At 28.9% G+C, this 26992-nt stretch overlaps 1 protein-coding gene across 2 annotated transcripts in view; it reads left to right on the forward strand.

Annotated features, from left to right (window-relative positions):
* LOC107439592 (septin-7) overlaps window positions 1–26992 on the forward strand; it is a 74527-nt gene that overhangs the window by 18471 nt on the left and 29064 nt on the right. For both annotated transcript variants that reach the window (XM_043049945.3, XM_016052241.4), the window contains exons 3-4: window positions 22761–23007; window positions 24805–24911. In XM_043049945.3, the coding sequence (XP_042905879.2) occupies window positions 22761–23007; window positions 24805–24911 (354 nt within the window). The remainder of the gene's footprint in view (window positions 1–22760; window positions 23008–24804; window positions 24912–26992) is intronic.

Consider the following 26992-nt stretch of genomic DNA (forward strand, 5'->3'; position numbering starts at 1 on the left):
TTTAAAGAAATTTGAATGAGAAAAAAGGTGCGCTGTGTCAGACAATTTTAAAAGTATAACTCTGATGACCTAGCCCTCGCATGTTACCACATCATGTTGTTCATTGAATTTAGCTGACTTAGCGAATATAAAATAATTCAGTATTTAAATACGTGCAATAAACTATTTTTTTTTATCAAATAGAGCTATAAGCTAGACATTATCACTGGTGTTAGTCTTAAAATATGTCAAAAACTGAATTGTCTACAGTTGAATTTAAAACAGTGGCTAACGTTTAACTAATCAGAAAATTCCATTTCGTTTTACGCTCATCCCGTTCAAACGGTGCGTCATAAAATGCTCTAATATCGACAGTGACCTTCCTCGTGCTTCAAACTATCTATATGCCAAGTTTCATCAATTTCGGTTGATGATTTAGGAGTCTATAACGGACACCCACACACAGACATTCATTCTTATATATTGTGTACATATATATATATATATATATATATATATATATATATATATATATATATATATAATATCATTTTAATAATTTTTTTGCTCTTTTCTTTTTTATTATTTTCCATGTTTCCTCTATATTTTTAACTTATTTTATGAGCTCTATATACTTGCAGCTTATGCGCAGTAAATAAAACGTTTCCATTTTCGTAATTTTCTTCGTTTTTCTCTTTTTTTATTGTGCTACATGTATATATATATATATATATATATATATATATATATATATATATATATATATATATATATATATATATATATATATATATATATATATATATATATATATATATATATATATATATATATATATATATATATATATATATATATATATATAATAAATCCCTTGAAGGGATCAAGGAAAAATAACTTCCTCATCAAGAAACATAAAAAAAAAGCTTAAGTAATGAAAGTTATTTTAAAAGGATAGAAAATAAATATGTAATGCCAATTGTGGCATCCCAACTATATATATATATATCTATATATATATATATATATATATATATATATATATATATATATATACAGTGGTGACCAAAAGTGTGGACGTTTTTTGAAAGTTTCATGTTTTTCAACTTTGTGTGCTTATAGAATATATTAATTTTCTCTTAAATACAAGCGTTTACATATCAAATTGAAGGTAATTTAATGTAGAATTTAATAAAAAATACAGTATTACAATATCCGTATTCCAAAAAAAGTTATGCAACTAATAGTAAGCAGGGTTCGTTGATTTAAATCAGCTTGATTTAAATCAAATGATTTTTTTTAAAAAAATCATTGATTTAAATCAACAAATTTTTTTTATCTATATATATTGATTTTAAAAGTCAAAAAACAGTGTTTTAAATTTTTGATACTTTTATTATTTTCTTTTCTTAGTATTAAAATTTAATTTAAATAAATTTGCTGCATTAATTAATTTTAGTTAACGGAATTACTTTCTTGGTGTGTGTTAAATTCCAGCACATTTGAAATTACATTCTTGAGATTGAAAGTACAGATTAAAATAAACATTCATAATTAAGTAATTAATAAACATGAGTAGAAAGTAATTAATAAACATGAATTTTTTTCAAAAAATAATACAAATAATGTTAATTAAAATTCTACCTTTTGAGGGTGATATCAAAAACTATATATATTTTAATATGTTTGTTTTGCTATTTTGAATGAAAAAGCGTGAATTAAAATCTACATCATATTTTATTGGTGGAAAATGTATATTTCTGAAGCTTGAGGTTATATTAAAAAGAAATTACCCTAATATGCCAAAAACAGAAAAGGGAAAAAAAAGGGTTGATGAATTCAGATGTTTTTTTCCTAATATAGTGTCATTCTTCCCTTTCAAAGTCTTATTTGATGCAGTAGAGTTATTAACTGGTATTTTTTTCTCATAATATGTTTACAGTATCTTTGACATTATCTGATTTTCTATAAAGAAATTTTGTGAAAAAAAATTCCAATGAGTACATAGATTTTGTAATTTTTTTTTTTTTAGCTTAACTTATCTATTTTGATATAGAATTAAAAATTAATATTTTAATATAAAAATATATAGATTAAATATTTATTTATTTTTTGATGAATGACTACATTTATAAACGCAGTCTGCTACATTTATTTTGTCATTTTAAAAATCAAGAGAAAAAAAAAGAAATCACAATTTTAAATTAAAGTTATGGTTTGCTAACTGAAACTTTGTTTTAATAGTTACAGGGGTCTGTCCAAGCCAAATTTACTACCGTTTAACGATACCTTTACAAATTCAACTTTAGGAAAAATGATAGAATAATCACACAAAATACTTTTTCTTAAAATTTTATTTTTGTGTCTCGTAAGAAACGATAAATCCATATTTTTACTATATTTGTGTTGATTTTTTAATATAATTTTTAATTTTCACAAAATAGGTACCTCTCAGAAAAACCTAGACAGACCCCTGAAGTATTCTTTAAATTCTCTATTTCATCTAGTCTTTAAATTTTAATCATGCATTTGTTTCAAAATGGTTGCTATGCATTCAAAGCCATGTATTATAATGAAAAATTATTTTAGTATGAGCTTCTAAAATATTGTTACAATATAGTTTTAATACTAAGTTAATATGATTAAACATTTGTAATTTTTTTAAATCATAAATTAAAGTTCTTACAGTGTATTTGAATAAAAATCAAAAAAATCTGATTTAAATCAAAAAAATCCGATTTAAATCAAAAAAATCTGATTCTTTTGATTTTTTTAAAAAAAAATCAAAAAAAATCACGAACCCTGATTAGTTCTCTGCCTCAAGAAATATCTCTTAAACTTCGCATAAATGGGGGCATGACACCCTTAATGAATTTTAATTCAATACTTTTGCTTATTTGTGGTTATATTCACCAGCCTACAAAAAATAATTTTTCGAAACTTTTTAAGTGTGTTTTTTTTATAATATAACTGTTAAAATAAATTTCAGTATTGAAGGGGAAAAAATTTTGGACTTCCAGCAGAATTTCGCAATAAGCCTTTTCCATTGCACGATTCGTAGAACGATTCTAAAATTTATTATCTAAATTTATTATTTATTCTAAAACTTACTATATCCAATAAAAGACAACTTATTGAAGCTATAATTGATTCTTGGCACCATGTAATTACGAAAGATGAACTCCAAACACTCGATGAAAGGAAGCTGTGAAGCTGTCTTAAAAAATAAGGGTTATCCTACTAAGTATTGATTGTAAAAGTTTCACTTTAAAAAAATGCACATCTAAGATAGATCTTACTATTACTTGCATAACTTTTTTTGTAATACAGATATTGTAATACTGTATTTATTATTAAATTGTACATTAAATTACCTTCAATTTGATATATAAACGTTTGTATTTAAGTGAAAAATAATATATTCTACAATCACACAAAGTTGAAAAACATGAAACTTTCAGAAAATGTCCACACTTCTGGCCACCACTGTATATATATACATACACACACACAGGGGGGGGTGGACAAAGTAGTGGAAACACTTCCCCATTAATTCATTTGTTCATACTTCTCAATGAAGTTTAAAGCTTTTAGAGGTTTGGGGGGCCGACATTAAATTACATACGGAAAAGTGAGTTTTTGAACACTCTTTGCCAAAAAATGTAGGAATAAATTTGTTACTTATGACAATTATTTTGGTTTTTATTATCAAAAATTGCACAAAATCTCGTCAACGTAGCTTAAATATTTTTGGCAATATGGACATTTTTATTAAGAAAAAAACTTTTTTTTGTCTTGCGATTTTTGCTGTAACTTTAAAAATATTCAATAAAATTAATTATAATTTTTGGAGTATTTAAAACTAATAACAATATTATGGTTTCAAAATTTGAGAAAAATTTGTTTTGAACTGCGAAAAATATGAGTAATTTAAGTAATTCTTTTACAGTGCTCATGTGCTGAAAAATTTTATTTATTTATTTAATTTTATAGTGAATCATATTTAGCAACTAATAAAATAAAGTCTCGTTTTTTAAAAAAAGCTCAAAATGATAAGGAGTTTTCTACAAATTTCATCTTGTACTATTTAACAAGATGTATTAAAAATGACACTGACATTGTTGTGAATCACCCCCGAAAAAGAATCTTTCCTTTCGTTTGTGTTCTTTCCTCTTAGAATAATATTGGGATGTATGAACTATGTCTAGTGTAATGTATTGTTTGTTATTTAATTTTGTCTTACAAAATAATGAGCATTGAGCTTTATGGAGTTATTTAAATTTTTCATCTCATTATACAGATATAACAAGAAAATTGACTAGAACCTAAAATGGCTATGAAGTTTCCTTTCCTCCAATGGTCAGACGAAATATCGTTCTGTTCATTATTATTGATTTTCTGACAATTCTATGTCCATCATGTCGAATGCAGTTTTCTTATTGTTAACTTAGTCACCTAGCTGCGAAAAATTCATATCCTTGCTGACATTAGGACGGAATTGAGCTAAAATTTTGCGATTATGATAGCTCAATTAAGCCAATCAGAAACCCATATTTTTGTAAACATATAGCATTTTGCAATAGGTCCAAATACAAGCTTTTCATTGGCCAGATTTCTCCTTAATTTCGAAAGTTTAGCTTAATCACGCCCCTAGAAAGCCATGGGTTTACGAAATATAGATTTTTTGCGTTCAGACTATAGATTAAAGAAGAAGCTAACATTAAACTGACAGTTTTTACACTGTACATATATTTTCTTTAAAAAAAAAAAGATCATTAAAGAAAGAACCATAAAATAAACTTTCCATTTGATTTCCAGGCTAAAACTTTCCATTTGATTGATTCATTGGCCAGATTTCTCCTTCTTAATTTCGAAAATTTTTACTGTCGAAAACTGACAGTTTTTACACTGTACATATATTTTCTTTAAAAAAAAGATCATGAAAGAAAGAACCATAAAATAAACTTTCCATTTGATTTCCAGGCTATAAACTTTCCATTTGATTGATTCATTGGCCAGATTTCTCCTTCTTAATTTCGAAAATTTAGCTTAATCACGCCCCTAGAAAGCCATGGGTTTACGAAATATAGATTTTTTGCGTTCAGGCTATAGATTAAAGAAGAAGCTAACATAAAACTGACAGTTTTTACACTGTACATATATTTTCTTTCAAGAAAAGATCATTACAGAAAGAACCATAAAATAAACTTTCTATTTGATTTCGGGAGGCACTGACGGAAATGCTCACGGTTTTGGCACCGCTTGGCGCGGTCGAGAATAAGCTCTCTGAAAGCAGCAAAATTGAGAATATGGTAACCCAACCGATCTATGCGTCACATCTTGCTACAACGTGCAACCCTATTACGTTGATTGAGTAGGAAAATGATGGTTCTTTCTTATTCACTTCTATCTTCACACCACTCTTGTATTTTTTATAAGTGGTTTTCGTTTTGAATGAAAAATTCATACTTAATGTTTATGTTTCAGAATTTTATTTAAAAACAGATTCTTGTAAATATTTTACTTTTCAACTTCTTTTTTTTTATTATTATTGTTCTTGAAAGTGTAAAATCTAATTTTTTTTTTTTTAGTTTTTTTTTTAATTTACTTGCTAAGACAGTTTACCATTCTTTACTATGCTATATATATAAAGGCTTGTGTGCTCACTATACACTAAGGAATATTGCATTCAGTTTCCAATTCAAATGTAAGAAAATTTTATATAAGGTATTTTTATTGCAGTACATTGCAAAAATTACCTTTATCGCTAAATTCAGCATTTCAGATGCGTAATTAGGAAAAAAATTAATTCTTTTATTCCAAATGCATAATAAAAATTCTTCACAATGAAATACATAGTGTTACGCTAATAATGAACTATAATAGATTTGAGAAATGAGTTAACGAAGAACTTTATACAGTTAAAAAAATTGCCTCACTTGTTTGCTTTATCAGATGGAGGAGATTTTATTAAATCTTTTTCCTCAAATAAAACATTTAATCAGAAAAAGGTGATAATTTTCAATTAGAAATATATATAAGAAATTTTTCACAAAGGAATCGCTACTTTTACGCAAATCTGAACAAGCTACAAAGATAGATCTGAAAAAATAGACCTGAGAAAGCAATTGATAAATTTAAAGTGCTTTAATTTAACCTTATCATTTTAGTCATTTGTTTGCGGTTTCAAAAGTAATAAAAGTTTTAAAAAAATGTTTATTTCATTATCATACGCAGCACTTTACTTTAACCTTATTATTTTATTCATTTTCAATAAGATGAAGATTTTAATGACACTACTTCAATATTTTGAAAGTTTCAAAAATTATAAAAATTCAGAAAAAAAAGTTTTATTTAATTTTAATCCGATAAAATTTACTTTAACATTATTTTATTCAAATGCAATTTCAAAAGTGATGAAGTACAAGAACCAAGTTTTATTTTATAATTATGCGACTAAACATTTTGCCATTTCTTATACCATTACTAGTGCCATTTCTTATAACATTACTAAATAAAATATTATATAATAGTATAAGAAAAAAAATGAATGGTAGATTCAAAATAAATAATAAGAAATACTTCACTGAAAAATCGATATTTTTACACAATTTATAATTAATTGGGGAATATTTTAGGAAATGGATCTACAAAAGCAAATTATACAATTAAAATAATTTATCCTTAGAATGCAACAGTGAACTATTTTGTTAATATGAAATATATTTCGGATGTTTTTGTATATAGTTTTAAAAATAAACATATATAATAAAATTAGTTACAGTTCCTTGACATAAGAGTTTCTCTGTTTCTTCAGTTTGATTAGACCAATCTGAACTTAAGTATATATAAAAGTAATATATAATTTATATTTTAGGGCTCTAAGAGAACTTTTGCTTTTATTTGTTCTTTAGCATTTATGCTATTTTTAACCTAATTGATTTGTTTTATGTATGTACCGTGATTGCTTGCATCTTAAAAAATATCTATAGTTGATTTATAGAGAAAATTACATTGTCAACTTTCATCATTAATTAACAACACTTAAACTCGAAAAAAAAGTTGTTCGCAAGTATAACACTAGTTTCCATTGCACTCATTTCAATTATAAATTTGGAGTTTAATTTAAAAAAAAAGAACTATAACTTTAAACGCGATAAAATGATTTTATTAAAATTTAAATCAAATCAGTAAAAATAATTTTTCATTTATCTATTTAATTATTATTTTTTTTAACTAAAAAATTGAAAATAAAAAACACTTCTGAGAAAACTCCAAACAAGTCAATACAATCAATGTATCAGAATACGTCATCAGGTCAATGCCCTTCACAGTCATAAAATTTTTAAATTAAATTCCAGCTTAGAAGTTCAGATTAAAACTAAATTTGAAAGATTTAATTAAAATTATAACTAAACATTGCAAAGAGAATTTTGTGTTCTAATATTTGAGTTACATGATCTTATGAAAACACAAAAACAATGAAAAAAATTGTAATAAAATAGTGAAAACAATTCTATCCCTTGTTTATAAACGCTACGCAAAAGCAATTTGGCGACAGAGCAGGTTTGACTTAAAAGTTTCCGCCAAGAATGCCAAGCGGTGCCGAAACCGTGAGCATTTCCGTGAGTGCTTTCGGGAGCCCGGGGCAATTACCCCTCATATATATATATATATATATATATATATAGAGAGAGAGAGAGAGCCTTTATCAGGCTCTGGAAACGGCGGCCCAAAAAAATACTAAATATGAATCTACATTTCGTGATTTTAATTCAGTACTCATACTAATCACTGTGTACTCTAATGAAGCGCTTCTCTCTTTCTATTTGCAGTCCTGAAAACGGGTTTTAAAAAAAAAGAGTTGAGATAAATTTCCGTTTGTCTTGTGTTTCCTTCCAATCGTGTGCTGAAAGATTTCCGTTCGATATTTAATTCAGTTCAAATCTGAGCAGGTGTTATTTTTTTTACACCGCCCCATCCGAATTCAATCTCAGATAACATCTTATTTTGAAAGGAAAGGCACGCCTCGGTAATGATTGAAAATGGTCTTTCAGATTTTTTATTTATGTTTACATTAGGAAGGACCGAAGTATCTTATAACGGTTTTGAGAAAATGTACATTCGTTACCGCGAATGACCAAAAGCAAGAGAATGTCGACATTCGCCGGTGAATGTCTACAGTCGCATAATCGATTTAGCGAATGTCCGAAATATTTGGTATTGATATTAATTTATTCGTTGATATCATTATATTTATTCGATATTTTAATATCTGCTGAGGATAGATTGGGAGAAACGCCTGTGTTCAGAGTACCGGCTAAAGGCATACTGACCTTAAAAAAACATTGATGTAGGGCATACCGGGCAGTGGCATTGAACTTTAAAAAAAACATTGATCTAGTGTATACCTGGCAAATGCAAGCCGGGTAGTGGCACTTAACTAAACCTAGTATATATTTCGTACATTTAGCAAAGCGACTGTCAAACATTCACCGGTAGAGGTCAGCATTCACCCATTTCATTCATTCACTGTAATATTATAAACGTTGAGCTAGGGGAGAGGGCATTTCGAAAACTTTGAAATTTTTTAAACGTAATTTCTGTTTTAAAGAAGAATTTTTTTTTTCTTTTAAATTCTTAATTTTTAAGAAACTCAATTTTTTGATTTTTTTATGTATAATTTACCAAAATAATTTTTTAATTATCTATTCGAAAAAATTATAAAATATTTCTTTAACAAAAATGTTTTAAGGAAGAAAAAATTTAATGTGGAAAATTTAATTTTTATAGAAGTGTCTTAAGAATTCGATGATTTTTTTTCTTTTTTAAAGTTTGTTTCAATTACGATTCAACCATTTTAACGAAACAAAAATTAGATATTGAATGTACTATATTAAATTTGCAATTAGTAGTTTGGTTGTATAGTTTATAAGCCATTTGTCACATTTTTAAATTATAGCAATACTATATTTCATCATTTTGTGATAATTTTTATTAGAACTTTTTTTTTTTCTAGCGAAATTGCTGTACATTAAAAGATTTTCGCATTACGCAAAAGGTTATTTTCGAATGAAAGAGAATTATGAAATTTATTTTACGATTTGTGAAAAGTTTAAATTGTATAGGAAAAATAAGGAATTTATAGATATAGTATATGTTTTAGACATTTTGATGAATGGAAACTGATGGTAGTTTGGTATACTGTTTAAAGTTATTTTAATAATAAAAATTTTAAAAATCTTATATGCTCACCCCACCCCGAAAAAATATTCTTTCTTTCATGCTACGCCTGTGGTCAGCTATCCTATGCAGAAGATATAATTCTAAAATTTTGCGCAAATATTCTTGTTAAGAAATAGTAACTTTTCAACGCTACTGCAAACCGATAAACAAAATCTATGAATTTTATAATGTTATAACCGTCGTGGAATACCGACTCAAGTTTTGGGTTTACAACTACCAATGTTCAGCACCTTAGCCTTGTAATTTTGAACCCAACCCAGAAGACAAGGGAACTCCTGGATCAAATAGTGGAAGAAATTTGCCTTCGTGGAGGACTTTTTGATGGAATTAACTCGCATTTGCGTTACATGGAGAAGAAAACCTCTCACGGTAAGGGGAGTCTTACCCATTAGTCTTATCCAGTGCAAGCCGCGTGCAGAATTCGAATCCGCTTCACCTCATTGGAAGGCGAGCGCTCTAACCCCTGAGCCACCACGGCTCAATTTTAAATAATTGTAGGTAATTTTTGAACCATTACAGTGGGAAAAGATACCTAAAATACAAGATTTTATATACATCTTAATTACGACAATTTTTCCTCTCTAAATTAGGATTATAAAAATTAAGATTATAACTATAATTAATGTTTAATTTTCTTGTGACCTGTTGTAAATTATTAGGGCCAAATTCAAAATGCCACAATAATTTCCCAGAAAACACTTTAGTATATGAACTCAGTCTTAAAAAATAATCATTATCCTGCATATTTCATACATTTACTAAGTTATGACTACTGTGAATAAACCACAGTACCGTGAATTGCATCAATCGAGGAATTAAAAAAGTCAGGGGGAATGTTTGAATTAGCTAAAAATCGTATACTACCGGAGAAAAAAAAACTAAAATAATACTTTATTTTTTAAATTACGTGGCCCTCTAAGTAAATTTTATGCACAGGAATAAAACTAGATTGATAAAAATTATACAGCCAGTTGTAAAAATGAAGGAAATACGCTAAATTCAGTCAAGAAAAGTTGGAGAATTTTTTTTTTCCGTGTTAGTGGGCACCCTGTTAAACTTAAAACGATCTCAAAGGGTAAAAGCGAGATAATTGATTATTTTAGTTAAGATTCACGTGTAATATATTTTAAATCCCAATTGTTTTTCTGACTGATTAATGTTTTCCTTTTGTTGTACAAAATGAAGCGCGTCATTGATGTATAAATATGTGGAGGAAAAAAACCTTGTGTGCAAGCAAGTGAAGAAACAGTATCGATCGATCGAATGATTTGGCTGCTTTCTTATTTGGCGCTGTTTTCTTGTTGTAAAACGATACTACTTTCATAAAACATGTCATTCGATCACCTATGAAGACGACACCTTCTTTATTCGGTCGTGTCATTCCATCACTAAGTCTTTTACGATTTGGGGCACGCCCAACTCTATAGGGTGACTTAATTTTTTTGTCATCGCCTAGGGAATTACTCGTCCACGGCACTCCTTACAGTTAGTGAGTGTTTGCAAGAATTAAACCATTTGAGGAAATCAAGTTCGTATTTGTAATCTTTCTTTGAGTTATTATTAGTACCGAAATTATAGGAGTTGTATCAAATGGGTGAACAAGTTCTGGTTCCGCGACCCACAGGTCGTACCACAGTACGAACTATCGTCTATCTTCCAAAGGAGGATGTTTCCAAGACCATAAAATTGCTGTCTGGGGGCTCCCAAGATGCTGTCTTCAAACCATATTCCGCAACCACTGCACCCAGTAGCCCAATCGGTCCTCCGGTAGAATCTACCCTGCCCTACAGATTTGCCAGCATCGAAAGATTGGTGCAACGACAGAAGATCTACGACAATAATTCTTGCTTACCTGTTGTTGCACAGTTTGAGGACAATCCTGTCGAGTATACATATTCCGTAAGTCCCTCTATGTGGCCAGGTATTTGACTTATATATATTATTGCAGTTCATTGACGTTTCGATTTTCGCTTCGTTTTTACGTGCATAAAATACAGTACAGTGCTCAAAAATACATAAGTAATTAAAACAGTCTGAATAACTTTTGATCTAGTGATTGGATCTTTTGTGTTCTGGGATTCAATCTTAAATGAATAGTTTAAAAGGGTGACAATCTGATCACTAGAGTAAAAGTTATTCTTGTTAACTTACATTCACTAGAGTAATTTTTTTTTCTGCTTTTTTTTTTTTTTTTGCTCTGTATTCAAGCGTTTGACGTCGGGCAAGAAGAAGAAAGAATGCAATTACTCAATGTGGAAAGAAATGATAAATTTGCATTTAAATAAATAATAATGAATGAATTAAATAATACTACAATGTTTTTTAAATACTACTTCCAAGTTTGTTTTTTTTATAAAAATTAACTATCTATAAACCAATAAATGTTTTAATTATTTTTTTTAAATTGGCTATTAATTTATCTATATTATTTTAACTTAAAAAAAAACGTTAAAAAGTGTTTTTAAGTTTATTTCGATCGATTATTTATTAAAGATCGATTTTAGATTTCTGTTTAATGTTTATTTTTTTTTAATCAAACCTGACTTTCTGCGTTTTTAAATTAAACAAAATAGTATGTTATATCACTATAGCGTAAATTCTAACTGACGATCTATCACGATTAATATATATATATATAGAGAGAGAGAGAGGATTAGTTATTTATTATTATTTAATTATGCAAAAATTATTTAATTATTACAAACTAATCACTGAAAAAAATATCACGGTTTAAAAAAAAAATTGTTAGCGAAAATCTTCAAAGGTGGTATACAATAGCTACGAATTTTAATGTTTTCAAAGCTCTTAAAGAATTCAAATAAACATGCAATTAAATGGGTATAATTGAAATATGATTATCACCAGCAAATTATATTACATACAGCTAGCGTAAAATTTTAAAAATTTAAAGTCTCCTCTTTTTCTCTTTTAGTCTCTTATTTTATTTATTTATTAGTCTATTTTAAAATATAATAAGTTACTCTATCGATAAAACCATTTAAAGTTTTTCATCTGTTTTCTGGAAACAATCTCGGGGTCTTTCAGAGTTATAACTTTTTTCTAGATGTTTTTCTTTATCCGCAAACTTAAACAATTATTTGAAGGTTTTATGAGAATGGAAATTAGTTTCAATTTTGATTTAAAATTTGTTCATTTTTCTTTAATTATTTATTTTCCGATATAGTCGTAAGAATTTTTTTAATAATATGTAAAGTTTATAATGAGCCATTATTTGTAGATTGAAAATGATAAGACGACATTCTCAGTTTGCCTTAATGAATGATGGTTTTACAGTTTCGCATATATTTCTAAAACGTTAGGTCGATTACATCATAACTGATTGTGGTGTGAGCAAAATAAAGAATTACGGAATACCTCCAAATTACTTTAGATCTAATTATCGGATTTTCACGTACTCAATGTTTCGCGAGATACATTTTAAATGTGCTCATGAATTTGTGCCAACGATATTTCATAATACGAAATTCGGCACTTTTTGTTGAATAACTATACCTCCCCCCCCCCCCCCTCTGTTTAGGATTCTAATCATGAACCTCAAAATAGGTAGCCCCAAACTACGATACATGGTTGAAAACAACATAACTCTTTCTGTGTTATCAATAAAACAAAAAATATTTGCTTACAAGTTATAAACTCATTTACCAAGAATTAATTTGGCGTATATTTTTTATTAACTTCAATAGTTAATTTAACGAAAAAGTTTAAAGTCGACAATTTTATGCATAATTTTAAATTAAGTACTTTTTAATAACATGCGGTGACAGTCGGGGAAAAATGTAAACTTTGTTTGAAGATATGTTTACTCAAAAACTATTTGACTTTATTTTGTCCAAGTTTCGAAAATTATTATATTTACTAATTAAAGGTAGCGAGATTTCTTTACAGTTAAGAAGTAGTAAAGTTTTTATTTTGCATGGAAGTATATTTGAATAAGCAAGTTTTATAATTGTGTGTAAAATAAGTTTTGTTACACAGAACTAAACACCGTAATTTTTTGCTCTTTACTTTATTTTCAGTAGTAGTCAAATAAATAATCCCAAAAAACTGAAGCGGTAAGATATTACTTATTAAAAAATCTTCATTGACTACAAAAATTTGCAGATGGAAATAAACCTGTTCCAAGCAGTCGTAGAAAAAGGCACCCATTCTCAAGTCTTGGATGCGATTGAGAGTTCAAGACTTGCTATCAAGCTTTAAAAACATGTTTCATCTTTTATTTTCATCCACATATTTTTATACCCAATAAAGTTTTTCAAAAAGTAGCAATTAAGTTAGCAAATGTGTTCAACATTTCATCCGCATTTAAAATTTCTCAACTATCAGGAATATATTGAATTATTTGAATGACTTGATAGTCAATATAATTTTATTTCAAATGTTAAGTCATGAAATTTACTACTAATTGAAAAAAAACTTTGGCTTTTAACCGGAATGAGAGATCAATGAGAGATTCCTACCAAAAGTTTTCATTATTTGAAAACTTTTGTCAGACATTCTTATGTTTGGAAAATTATATTCATCTACTTTGCCGAATGCGTTGCAAATGAAACTAGAATACCTTTGTGAGCTAAGCAACTTAAGTGAAATCTTCAATTCTTATTTCATTTCTTATGAAAATTCACTTTAGTAAATGAACTGCAGTTTTCACTACAGCGCGAGAACGCGAGAATCTCGCATATTTTTTTCTTTTCTCGCATTAAAAAATTATTACCGCGAGAAATTCGCGCATTCTATAAATCAATTTCTAAATTCGCGAATTTCTCGCATTTTGGAAAAAGCTTCGAATAAAAAAAAACACAGCAGAATAAAATCCGTTTCACTTTTCTTCCTGGATCTTTCATTATTTTCAACATCTGCCCCATTATCTAGCTTCTCTAATTACCAGTATTGTTTAGAACCTTTTCGAACAACAGATCACAACCACGGAACACCTTTCAGAACACATTTCTCTGCAACCACGTGTTTACCGTAGGTAAGGTTTCTTCATGTAAGACGTTCAAATTTTTTATGCACTTATGTAAGATGGACAAATACCTTGTAAAGGCAAAATCTTCTGCACCAATGATGCAGCAAAAATATTCAATGCTTTAAAAAATAGAAGATGTTAAAAATGTATTATAATTAAAGAAATGATTTTTTTTCAAGAGTTTTTGTGTTTTTTTAGTTTTGAGAAATCTCACTTAACTTTTTGAAATCTCACCCTGTTTTTGAGAAAGGGTGAGAAATTCTCACCCACTTTTTTTCTATGATGAAAACACTGACTGCATCTTAACAAAAACAAGGGGTTCATAATTTGTTTTCTACTTTTTTTAAAGTTTTTATTTATTTATTTATTATTATTATTTAACTAACGAACCTTCTTTAATAATATTGTTAATAATTTTATTTAAGTAGATAGAGAAAATGATGACAGGTTTAGTTAGGTAAGTATTAGACCCACAGGCGATTGTTCTAAATTTAATAGGAATTTTTTAAATTTTTGAACTAATGATTAAGTATAGGAATTGTATGTTATTAATTTTAATTTTCAACCTCTTATGGAAAGCTACAAAGAATTTTAATGATAATATTATTGTTTAAATTACTAAGCTTAAATTTTTTTCTATTTTTTAATTCTTTATTTAAAAGTTCAATATCGAATTTTTTACAGAAGATTGCATAATTATTGTTAACTTTCTCTACGGGGATAATTAGGAAATTCTTTTGTAGTTGCTTAATTGATCAATCAATGTTAGAAAAATTTGTTGAATTGTTACTGTTTTAAATTTAATTTTCTTTATAATTGAAAACTTTATAATTGCTTTATAATCTTTATAATTGCTTTTAAAATAATAATAAGCAGCCAATTTCCATTCTATTAACTTCCCTAAAGATAAAGAGAATCTATTTGATATCTTTAAACAGAAATTATTAGGATCGTTTGGAAAATATTTTAGAACTTTATTAATTTGTCTAAATTTTGGTCCTTTTAACATTAAATTTCTTAGTTCTAAGTTTTCTATACTATTTAAATTGCCAGTAATAATATGTTTATAATGATTATCAACAAATTCAAAATATTTCTCTTTTTAACAGTGACATTCATAATCAGATATATTAATTTTTCCTAAATTTTTGCAAATATCATTATAATTAAATATAGTTTTACCAAGAGATTATATTTAAAGCTTTTAATTATGTTAAAATCTGTGAACGGAAACGAACTTTTAAAAAATATTATGTAATTTAGACTTATCGAAAATAGGGTTTTGAAAGTTAATAACAAAATATAAATTATCTAAATTTTTCTCTTTATTGGTGAAATTTTACTCATTTTAGTTTTTACAAGATCGGAACAAAGAATTTCGAAGTGTAAATTAATAAAAGAATAGTTAATAATAAAATCTTGAAACTTATTTATATCATTAACTTTAAGGGAGAAAATAAATTCTCATAGGTTCAATATTATAATGTTTATAAAAATTTTTTTCCATATTAGAAATAAAATTTTCATTTAATTTGTCACTATTAAGAGAGTTTTTATTACTTCCTGATCCCCGCTTTTGTACTCTTATCTTTAATTTGAAAAAGTGAGTACGTTGAGGATTCAATCTGTATATGTTGGAAGGTATCGTTTAGCCTAGCCCAGTGGTCGGCAAAGTGCGGCTCCATAGCCGCATGTGGCTCTTTGGCTCCTTAAGTGCGGCTCTGGCACAAATATCCACGGAAGGTGCGATAATATTTTCATTAAGAAAAAAAAAACTTGGTAAGAACAAAATTACATCTTATTTTGATAAATTAAAATTCCTCTATAAATCGAGAACATGTATAATTTTTTGTTTAAGTTAAAAGATAGATATGTAATTAAAATTTCATATTGTTGTGAAAATACGTAACGAACATCGAGTTTAACTTTATTAGTTTTTGTAAACGGAAACAGATGGGGCCAAAAGTATGATCGGCGTAAGAAAAGGGTCTGTTGCTATTTTGAAAGAAAAAATTAATCACGAGATACTTGTTTACCATTGTATGATTCACCAAGAAGCGCTTTGTGGGCAAACATTTCCGGATGAAATTTGTTAAGTTATAGAATTAGTGATTACCATTATCATCTCCATTTTAGCTAAAGCTCTTAATCATCGCCAATTCAAAGAATTTTTATTTGAAGTGGAGAGTGAGGCGCTGATCTTCTGCTTCATAACAAAGTACGTTGGTTATCAAGAGGGAACGTTTTAAAACGTTTCGCTTCCCTTTTTCCGGAAATTAAAGCATTTCTCATTGAGAAGGGCGTTCACTATCCAGAACTAACAAACGATCAGTGGATCCAAAACTTTTATTTCATGGTAGACGTTACGTCTCATCTAAATCAGCTTAATCATAAACTGCAAGGGAAAGGAAATTTAATTTTTTCGATGTTAGACGAAGTAATAACATTCGAAAACAAATTATCCATTTTTGCTCAGGACTTTGAAAGGGAAACATTGTTTCACTTTCCGAGTCTGCTGAAGCATCGCCAAGAAAATAATTCCTCTATTGATAAACACCATTTTAAAACAATAATTTTAAATATGAGGGAAGCATTTCTCAGCAAGTTTCAGGAATTTAAAAACCGCAGAGCAACTTTAGCATTTGTCAAAAATCCTCTTAAGGCTACGATAACCGAGTTGAAATTTTCTCCTTTTTAAAATTGACATGGGTAGCTTTGAAATACAGTTGCTGGATTTAAAAAACAAGGAGATATGGCGCTCTAAATTCGAACGTTTTTGTGTTGAATTGAAAATATTGGAGAAGAAAAAATTTGATCTTAGTTCACAACACAAGTGGTCTGCTTTGAATGACCTGGAGACGGACGACATGATCATTTGGAATAGTATTCCTGACGATCAGCTGAAAAGGCTCGCATTTGCTGTTCTTTCCCTTTTCGGTTCTACATATCTATGCGAACAATCTTTTTCAAACATGAACGTTATCAAGAGTAAACTGAGAAGTCGTCTTATTGATGAGAACTTGGAATCATGCCTGAAATTTAAAACAACAACATACAAACCTGACTTACTCAAACTTTCCAAGGAGATGCAAGCACATTGTTCGCATTAATAAATATTTATTAAGTATGAAATTTAGTTTTATTTAGTGTACTACTTATTTAGTGTAATAAAATTTTACTAAACAAACAGATTTGGCTCCCAATTTTTTTTAAAAATTGTTATGTTCATATTTGGCTAATAAGTTTGCCGACCACTGGCCTAGCCCATATACAGGGCCCGCGATAAGTATTCGCCGCCTCGCCAAATGCGATGAAATCATAAATTTGGCGAATAAAATTGTGTTTTGACGAAAGTTTTGCCGAATGATTTTTTCTACTGCAAAGAAAAAATATATTTAACTTGATCATCAAAATTACGTCAAAATGAATTTTTCTAAACAAATCAGTATTTTTTATTCGATTACAGTAATTTTCGGTAAATGCGCCACGTGACCAATTAGAATTGGGTCCAAATAATATAAGCTTGAAACAAACTACCATAAAATAGTTTTCTATGGGGAAAAAATTAATCGTAAAAAATTATTGCATTTGGCGAAGACTTTCGAAAATTGGCGAATAATTTTGATATTTGGCTAATTTACTGGTTAATAATTTTAAATCCTTAGTGCGGGTCCTGCATATAGCAAAACTGCTTTGTATAAAAGCAGGCGACAATTTTCTTTTTGTAGTCTTAAATCGATATATTCTACTTATATCTAAAATATTAATTTTAATACTGATAAAATTTTATATTAACGATTCAATTCTAGGTTATTGATAATTTTACTACTGTTTATGTCTGAATGATGTTGATTAATTCTAATATAAGAAAGTTACTAGCTTGTCCAGCATATTTCAAATTACAAAAACCACAGGTTAACATATAAATAACATTCTTAATTTTACAAACAGGTTTACAACTATCGTTAGTTTGAATTATGCGTTTTTTGTCAATATTGGGGCAAGTTTTATATCTTTTATCGCCACACGCTTTATAAAACGGAGAAAATTCTGGAATTGAATGAAATTCAAAAAAAATTTTAAATTTCATTCAATTCCAGAATGGGTCGCGTTCATTTTGGCGATAGTCACTCTTCATCGACAGATCATTTCGTCGACAGGGTCGTTTCGTCGCCAAGCGTAATTTTGAAACTATTTTTAGATTGCTCGTTACGAAACTTATTATTCTTCGTAATTTAGTCCATTTTTACGTGTCGAAATTTAGTCTAGAGCGAAATCAAAATTCTATGTTGCATTTGCCGAAGAAGGTGCGTCGTTTCGTCGCCAAGCGTAATTTTGAAACTATTTTTAGATTGCTCGTTACGAAACTTATTATTCTTCGTAATTTAGTCCATTTTTACGTGTCGAAATTTAATCTAGAGCGAAATTAAAATTCTATGTTGCATTTGCCGAAGAAGGTGCGTCGTTTCGTCGCCAAGCGTAATTTTGAAACTATTTTTAGATTGCTCGTTACGAAACTTATTATTCTTCGTAATTTAGTCCATTTTTACCTGTCGAAATTTAGTCTAGAGCGAAATTAAAATTCTATGTTGCATTTGCCGAAGAAGGTGCGTCGTTTCGTCGCCAAGCGTAATTTTGAAACTATTTTTAGATTGCTCGTTACGAAACTTATTATTCTTCGTAATTTAGTCCATTTTTACCTGTCGAAATTTAGTCTAGAGCGAAATTAAAATTCTATGTTGCATTTGCCGAAGAAGGTGCGTCGTTTCGTCGCCAAGCGTAATTTTGAAACTATTTTTAGATTGCTCGTTACGAAACTTATTATTCTTCGTAATTTAGTCCATTTTTACCTGTCGAAATTTAGTCTAGAGCGAAATTAAAATTCTATGTTGCATTTGCCGAAGAAGGTGCGTTTTTTTTTTTTAAATTGCCTACTCCTTTTGCTATACATCACGTTGCAGAAATGAAATCCTTGTACATTTGGTGTTCAAGGATTGGGTGTATAAACAAGGTTCAAGGTGTATAAACATTTATATCAGAGTTTGATAGTTTAGATTTAATTTTTGTATCATATTTTCATAGATTAGTATGACAAAGGCAATTGCAGTAACTATTTTGAATGATTCTTAAAGCAAGTAAAGGAAAAGATAAACAGGGGGTAAAAATACATTGATTTTTTTAATCAACGAAGCATTCAATTCGACATTATTGGATACCGAAATAGTTTTCGAGCTGAAAATTGTATTTTTAATTCTTTTCTTTCAATAAATTGACAGTTATTTGGGAAGCGTTTAACGAAGACTTGATCATGTATAATTTTTTTTTTACACTTAAATTGTAATAAAACAATGCTCATATATGAGCAAAGATTACCCTCAGATCATTACGAAGCGTTATGAGTCACTTTGTCTACAGGGTAGTTTAGTCAAAATTTCATTTCGTCTACTTCAATCGAATTTTGTCGATTCGGTCACTCTCTTGGGCAAATCATTTCGTCCACTGGTCGTTTTATTAATAGGGTTGAAGAAAAGAAACGGAATAGGTAAGAAAGTATGGACGAAATATTGAATTGGTGTAAATGTGAAACAAGTGATGCAATTTACTAATAAATAAAAAGAAAAATTTACAAAATATTTAATTTTTTGCAGAGCAGTTGGTCTTTATAATTATTTTACCATTCAATGTTGTTAACATGTCAGTGACTGGTCATTAATCCATAGATTAGAACCTGGGTACATTATTTTATTTTATTTATTTAACTATATTACGTTATTTTTTTAGAATCTCGATTTCTTTGTGAGCTCTTGGTTTGTTTAAACTGTAAATACGAAAGAAAAGAAAACATTCATGAAATCACAATCCTAAAAAATTATTTCATATGTGAATAATGCTTCTTATTTTTTAAATGTGTTATTAAATTCGATTTTTATTTATAAAGTCAGAAAAAAAACAATTCTAGCAGAAAACAACAAAAATTATAAAAATTTAAATTTTTATAATTTTTGTTGTTTTTGCTAGAGTTGTTTTTTTCTGACTTTATAAATTAAATGAAAAAAATTTTGGATTTAGCTGCTTTAAGCGCTTTTCGATTTTGATTTATTATTTTAAACGTTACTTACTTATTTTGTCTTTTTCTAATTTTGTAAATTTGTTTCATTTTTTTATTAGATTCTGTATCCAAACCAATACCCATTTTGCCAGTGGATAAAAATAATACTTTTCTGACAATTGGTGACGATTCTGACATGGGCCACAAAGCTTGTTTCGGGCGAAAGTTTTCTAAATTACGAAGGAATGCAGATGACGTAATGACCTTCTCGACGAAATGACCCTGTCGATAAAGTGATCTGTAGAGGAAGTGGTGTCGATGAAACGGCTTGTCGATTAAATGAACCGAACCCGTTTAAAATTGATGCCAAAAAGTGTGGTATTAGACGGTAATTTGAACTGAAAGCTGAAAAATTTAGGGTGAAATTTAATCTTCGGACTTGGTGTGCTTTGCAACTAATTCCTTTTAATATGCTTGAAATTTTTGACGATGAATGTGATTATTTTTAAGAAAATCTCATTCTTAATTTTTAGTATTAGCATTCTCCAGTTAGAAAATTTTAATGAGGAATAGAATTCGCCTAGTATTGGGAAGAATTTTAAATCTGAACATGGATGAGATGGGATAAGACACATAACTTATAAACTTCTAATTCTAACTTATATAACTCTGTAGACGTCGAGATTTGGGTCATAGAAAAGATAATTACGATAAAAATCGGAAATTTAGTAATCATCAATCCAATCATAAAAATACATCACCAAATATTTTCCAAGTAGTACCGAATTTGTAAGTTGAAACTCCAGTAATTTCGAAGGACATCGAGTCAAGTTGGCTTAACATTAGTAAACTAAGTGGCACCAAGTCTGGAAATGATACCAAGGGATGTTCTGAAAATAGCCAGTTGGGTTCCAAAAAGAATAATAGTCACGCAGTACCAGAACAAATGGAACCAAAAACTAAAGTAGAAGATCAAAAGGAACAAAACGAAATAGTAAGAGTCGAAAAAGATATGATGTTGTGAGTTAGTCCTTGTGTACAAAACACAGAAATCGAAAGTTTAGTACCAAAAGACGAATGGGTCGTTGGAGTTTCTTATAAAGGTTGATTAAAGTTTATAGATGTCAAGTCATACAAGAAAAAGTTACAATGAGAAAAGGATGGTTGTTAAGTCAAACAGGTTAGTTTTGTGAAAGAAGAAATAGCACTACCAGAGTGGCAGGAAGAAGCATCATATGTAGACACTTTTTCATCTAAAAAAAGTATTGGTAGAAAATGAAAAAGGTTGCCAGAAAAAAGAATTTCAGCAATAAAATCTAGTGATACTAAGTTATTCAGTCATATTTGTACGGAATCGCCAATTATGACAGAAAAGAAAGATATTTATTCTAATAAATGCAGCAAAAGTTCGAACAAATCTGGTCGCACCCATGTCTACCTTTAGCTTTCACTGCTGTGCACACCACCTACTGCCATATTTATCTCTTTTCGGTGTCCACTTTTCATTTAGACAATCCATACATGGTTATGCATTGAACCTTGTGGCTCAGGGGATATAGCGGTTGCCTTCCAATGAGGTGAACTGGGTTCGAATCTCAGCGATGACTGATCGATACGAATTCAGCTCCTGGCTCGCACTGACCACACTGCAGACGTAAAAAGATCCCCAGTGGTAGGAGGATCATGATTTAGAGTCCTCATGCCACCCAACTAATCGTGGGAGGTTTTCATGGTTTTCCTCTCCATGTAACACAAATGCGAGTTAGTTCCATCAAAAAGTCCTCCAAAAAGGCGAATTTCTCCCAATGCTTGATCTAGGAGTTCTCTTGTCTTCCGGATTGGATTCAAAATCCAAACCCGAAATCGGGATCGGCTGTACAATGACAGTTATGAAATAAAATTAAGTGTAGTACACACTGAAATACTGTACCATAATGATCTTTCCTTTTTCTCCCCCTCCACTATCTGTGTCATACTTAGTTTTCCTGTTGTGTATGTGTTGATATATTATAGCTTATTTCTGCCCTTGTGCCATTAAACTCTAGATGCAATTATAATCTATTGGTTTTTCTCTAATATCTATAGATTTTAATTCCATCTCCTTTATTTGTGATGAGCTTCTGCCAACTAGAAAAGAGCTCCTATTTCTTTTTTTCAATAGCATTTCTTTTTATAATTTGTGTCCTTGTTTGTAATAACTTCTTTTTGGTGTAAGGACAAACTGTAAGCATTCGAATGAACTTATTTGTTTGGAAGTTAAAATTGGATGAATACATTAACGATTTGTTTTCTTATTCGGTATATAAATAAATGTATTGAAGGTTATTTAATTGCTCGGAAAAAACTCATGTGACGTAAAATAAATTTAATAAGTAACTATTCTGAAAAATTATCCCAATTACTAAAAGGAAACATCTGTAGAATTAACAGGTAAAAGACTTAGAAGTTCTAAAAAATGTCAGTGTGGAATTACTTATATGAGTTATGTTTCCTCTGCAGCTTTCTCAGAAAAGAGAAATGTTCTTTCGAGATACACCTGCTGTTGTGCCAAATGTTCCTGCAAGTTTTGTGAACAACTTCACTCCTGCACCGCCAGTCTGTAATGGAAACAACAAAGAGCAGCTCACCTATGCTAAAGAAATATCCAGGAAAGAAATGGACGGGTATGTGGGATTCGCAAACTTGCCAAATCAAATATATCGGAAAGCGGTCAAGAAAGGTTTTGATTTCACGCTTATGATAGTTGGTAAGTTCTGCTGCTTCTTTTTTTTTCCTTTTATTTTTATAATTTATGAGAGCATAAAAGCCATCGTTAATGCAGGTCAACTGCAATCACGTTTAAAACATACATTTTTTTAAAAAGTTATTACTCTTTTGTCTGACAATTCCAAAATTATGGAAACTTAAGTGAAATGAGTTTTATCCATTACCCTGATAGTTAAGCCTATCAAAAGAAGTTCATTTTTGATTTAAAACTGGTTTCTTTCAAACTCAAAAAGTAAAAAATAAAAAATATATATATATTAAGCCTGTGCAATTACAGGATTTGAAAACGTTTTGAACAAAAGAAACATCTTATAAGGGTCTGTTTTTCACATGGTTTCAGGAAAAATCAGACCAACTTTGTTCCAAATGGAAAAAAATCATTTCAAAACTTAAGAAAAATATCTTTAGAAAGTTATTTTATGACGTATGTATAATTAAGCCAAAATTCTTCCCCATATTTTTTATATTTCAATTTTATAGCTTTTAGTGCAGATGAGCCGTAGTTAATAACGAATCTCAAAAATGCCTATTACGTATCGCATCTTGCTAGTTTAGTATTTTAAAAATAGTTTAAAGATATCTTTTTGAGGTTTGGAGAAAAAATAATTAGACATATGTAACTCCAGAATCATTCTCTATTTTTTTTTATTTACTTTCAAGGATAATCCTAGAGCTGGTTTGATTTTCTTGATGAGCTGCTGTAAAGTTTTTAAGAAGTCGCCAACTGTAAAAGACATCTACTTCCGTTAAGGAGCATCATTCTTTGTGGCTACCCCATAGCCCACTTTACTCGAGTCTCCTAGCTGGAATAGACAGGGTAAATCATGACATCGATTGTCATCCCCTCCTTCTGAGCGTTCCAACCGCTGTCTTGAACTGAGTCCTTAACATGGAGTTTTTCAGAATTCTTTTTAAACGTTTTTAGAAGAGCGGCTCTTCCAATTGTTCACAGTAGATTTGCCTATAAAAATTGTAGGGAAGAACAACTTACTTTGTTTCTTATGAATTTCTTTGCCTCTTGATAGAGGAAAAAATGGAGAGAAGGAGGATATCAATTGCTGTCCTCATCAAATTTTAACCCATTTGATGCGCGACATAAAGCATGATACTATGCGCTTGCATTGTACTATACTTTAATACAATCATTTTATAATAGAAAAAATTCTGCGTTTTACTATTCTAAATGTGAATCTCGTTTCAAGCTTGTTAATTTTTTCAGATTTGTGTTTTTCTGCCCTTTTTATGAACGAAATCATAAAAAAGTAGATATTAGAAGAAATAAGCTTAAGTTGTTATTAAGTTGGGTACTTTACAACTAATCCAAAACGTATTTATTTATATTATTAATTATTATTTTATGAAGGTCCCTCGAAGATACATCAAATTTGAAAAATTTGTTGCGTTAGAGCCGTGTTACTATTCTAAACTAACATTAAAAGTAGTTACCAGGAATCACTACAAACTACTTTTTTTGTATTGCACTCCTCACTACACTATTTTTTTAAAAAAAGTAGCACACTACACTGCAAACTACAAAAAAAGTAGCGACTGCAGTGGTTTTACTACTTGTAGTGCACTACTTCCGACCACTGGTTAAGTGTTTTTAAATACATATACTCATTTAACTATTTCATTTATTTATTTTGTAATTTAGATGGATCTATAGTCAACTTGTTGATAAATCTGTAAAAAAATAAGTTAAATTGTGTAAGTAAAAGAAAGAACAAGACTTTTTCCTAATGTTTGTATCCGCATGTAAATTTTTTAATGTTTTTAGGTGAAGCGGGCTTAGGAAAATCCACATTACTTAATTCCATGTTCCTGACAGATATATATTCCAATGAATATCCTGGACCTTCTTTGCGGCCAAAGAAAACTGTTCAAGTACTCACATTTTTTTATTCATTATCTTTTGTAATTTGTAAAATTAGTAACAGTTTGTAAATATGCACCTCTGATTTAATTTTTCTTAATATTTACTATGGATTATATTGGATGTTTTACATGTCATGCATAAAATACTAACACTAGATCATTTTAATTTCGAATAAGTGTAAAGACTTTCTTTTTGCTCACAGTGAGTCAATCAGGGTTGGCTGGTTTAAACTAGGTTTTTTTATATAAAAATATTTTATGGAATGAAATTTTCTTACATTTTTTTTTACAATTTTGAGTTTAATATCTAATCACTATTATTTCAAATAAACTTAAATCTGTAATTTTTTGAATGTTTACATAGAAATGATTTTCCACAAAAATATCTATGTTTAACAGTATTGGCGTTTTGTCTAGAAGAAACCTATTTCTTTCAGAACACTAAAAGAAACTGGACAAAATGGAAAATTTTTTGCAGAGTTTGCTGGTTTAAACCAAATGAATTTTTTTTTAAATAACCAAGCTTAGTTTTTTTAATAAAAATATTTTGTGTAATTAAAATTTTCTATTTATATAAAAATTTTCCAGATAGATTGCAAAGAAATTAAAAAAGACATTTTTTTTATTTTTACAATTTTGAGTTTAATTGCTGATGGGATTCAGTATTATTTTAAATAAGCATAAATCTGTAATTTTTTTGATGTTTACGTCAGAATGATTTTCCCAAGAAATATCTATGTTAAACAGCTATTTAATTAAATTTTTTAAGAAATACATTTTTTAAAAAATTGCATAAGTTACTTTTTTCTGCTTTAAGTCTACATTTATTTAAAAATTATAAAAAGATAGCTTGAAAATTAATATTTAAACTAAACTGAAATTGTAAACTGTTTAAGTATTTAATATTTCTTTTTGAAAAAGAGTTTCTTCCACTTGTGTTGGAAAAAAACTATTTCTTAAGAGGTGGCTTTTTCTAATGCTTTCTAACTTTCCATCCTTGACTTCCAAAAAAGCAAATAAATAGGGGTAATTTCTCCAAACTTGTTTTGAATAAAAATTAGAAAGCTCAATAGCAGGTTTAACTACTCGAGATGTTTTTTCCAATTCGTTAACCGCATTCATGGATGCCACTCTTCAGTCCTGAGGACTGAAGTCAGTCTTGCAAAAAGTTTCAGTTGATTGAATTTCATCCTACAATTAATATGTGTTTCCATTTTTTTTTAATTTGAGTTTTAAAAAGAATTAAATTTTTTCCATTTACAGGGATGAGATTTTTCCGTTTTTTAGCGGATTTCCGCTTTTTTTCACTTTTATCTCTTAAATTTCAGCTTTTTTATCAAAAATTCAGATTTTCTAAAAATTTCATTTTTTAAAATTAGTATTCTGCTTTTTCAGAAAATTCACCGATTTTCAAAAAGGAACAGAAAATTCAAACTACATAGCTACCAATCCTTTCTCATTTTTACTTATTTTACCTATTTTCTCCCCTTTACACGCAGCAGATAAGATTTTCCGAATTTTTTACCCGCCCTCCAGATGGATCCGATTTTCGTAGTTCAAACGACGCTGCTTCTGACAAGCCTTTCAGAGGTCCCAAGCCTGGAATCTGCTAATATCTCGATTCTTATTCACACGATTTTAATATCAAACATATCTTTTCATATTTGCGTGTTGCGATTTATTTACGAGATTTAAAAATCCGATATTGTGATTCGTATTTACGTCTTTTTAAAAACCTATGTAGCGATTCGTATTGACGCAAGTTTAAAATTCAATGTGTTGATTTGCTCATGCGGTTTATAATATCAAACATTGATTTTCGTATTTATACGTGATTTTAAAATAAGGCATTGAGATTCGCATTCACGCATTCTAAAAGCTATGCATCATAATTCTTATTTATGCAATCTAAAAATTACTCATCATGATTCGTATTTACGCAATCTAAAAATTATGAATCGTGATTTGTATTTACGCGTTTTAAAAATTCTATATCCCAGTTTGTATTTTCTCATTTTCAAAATCGTATATCTAGTTTTATATTCATGTGATTTCAAAATCCATAATTGTTATTTATATTCACGCAATTT

The sequence above is a fragment of the Parasteatoda tepidariorum genome, chromosome 1 (assembly GCF_982258835.1).
Source record: "Parasteatoda tepidariorum strain Cologne lab strain chromosome 1, Ptep-v5.0, whole genome shotgun sequence".
NCBI lineage: Eukaryota > Metazoa > Arthropoda > Arachnida > Araneae > Theridiidae > Parasteatoda > Parasteatoda tepidariorum.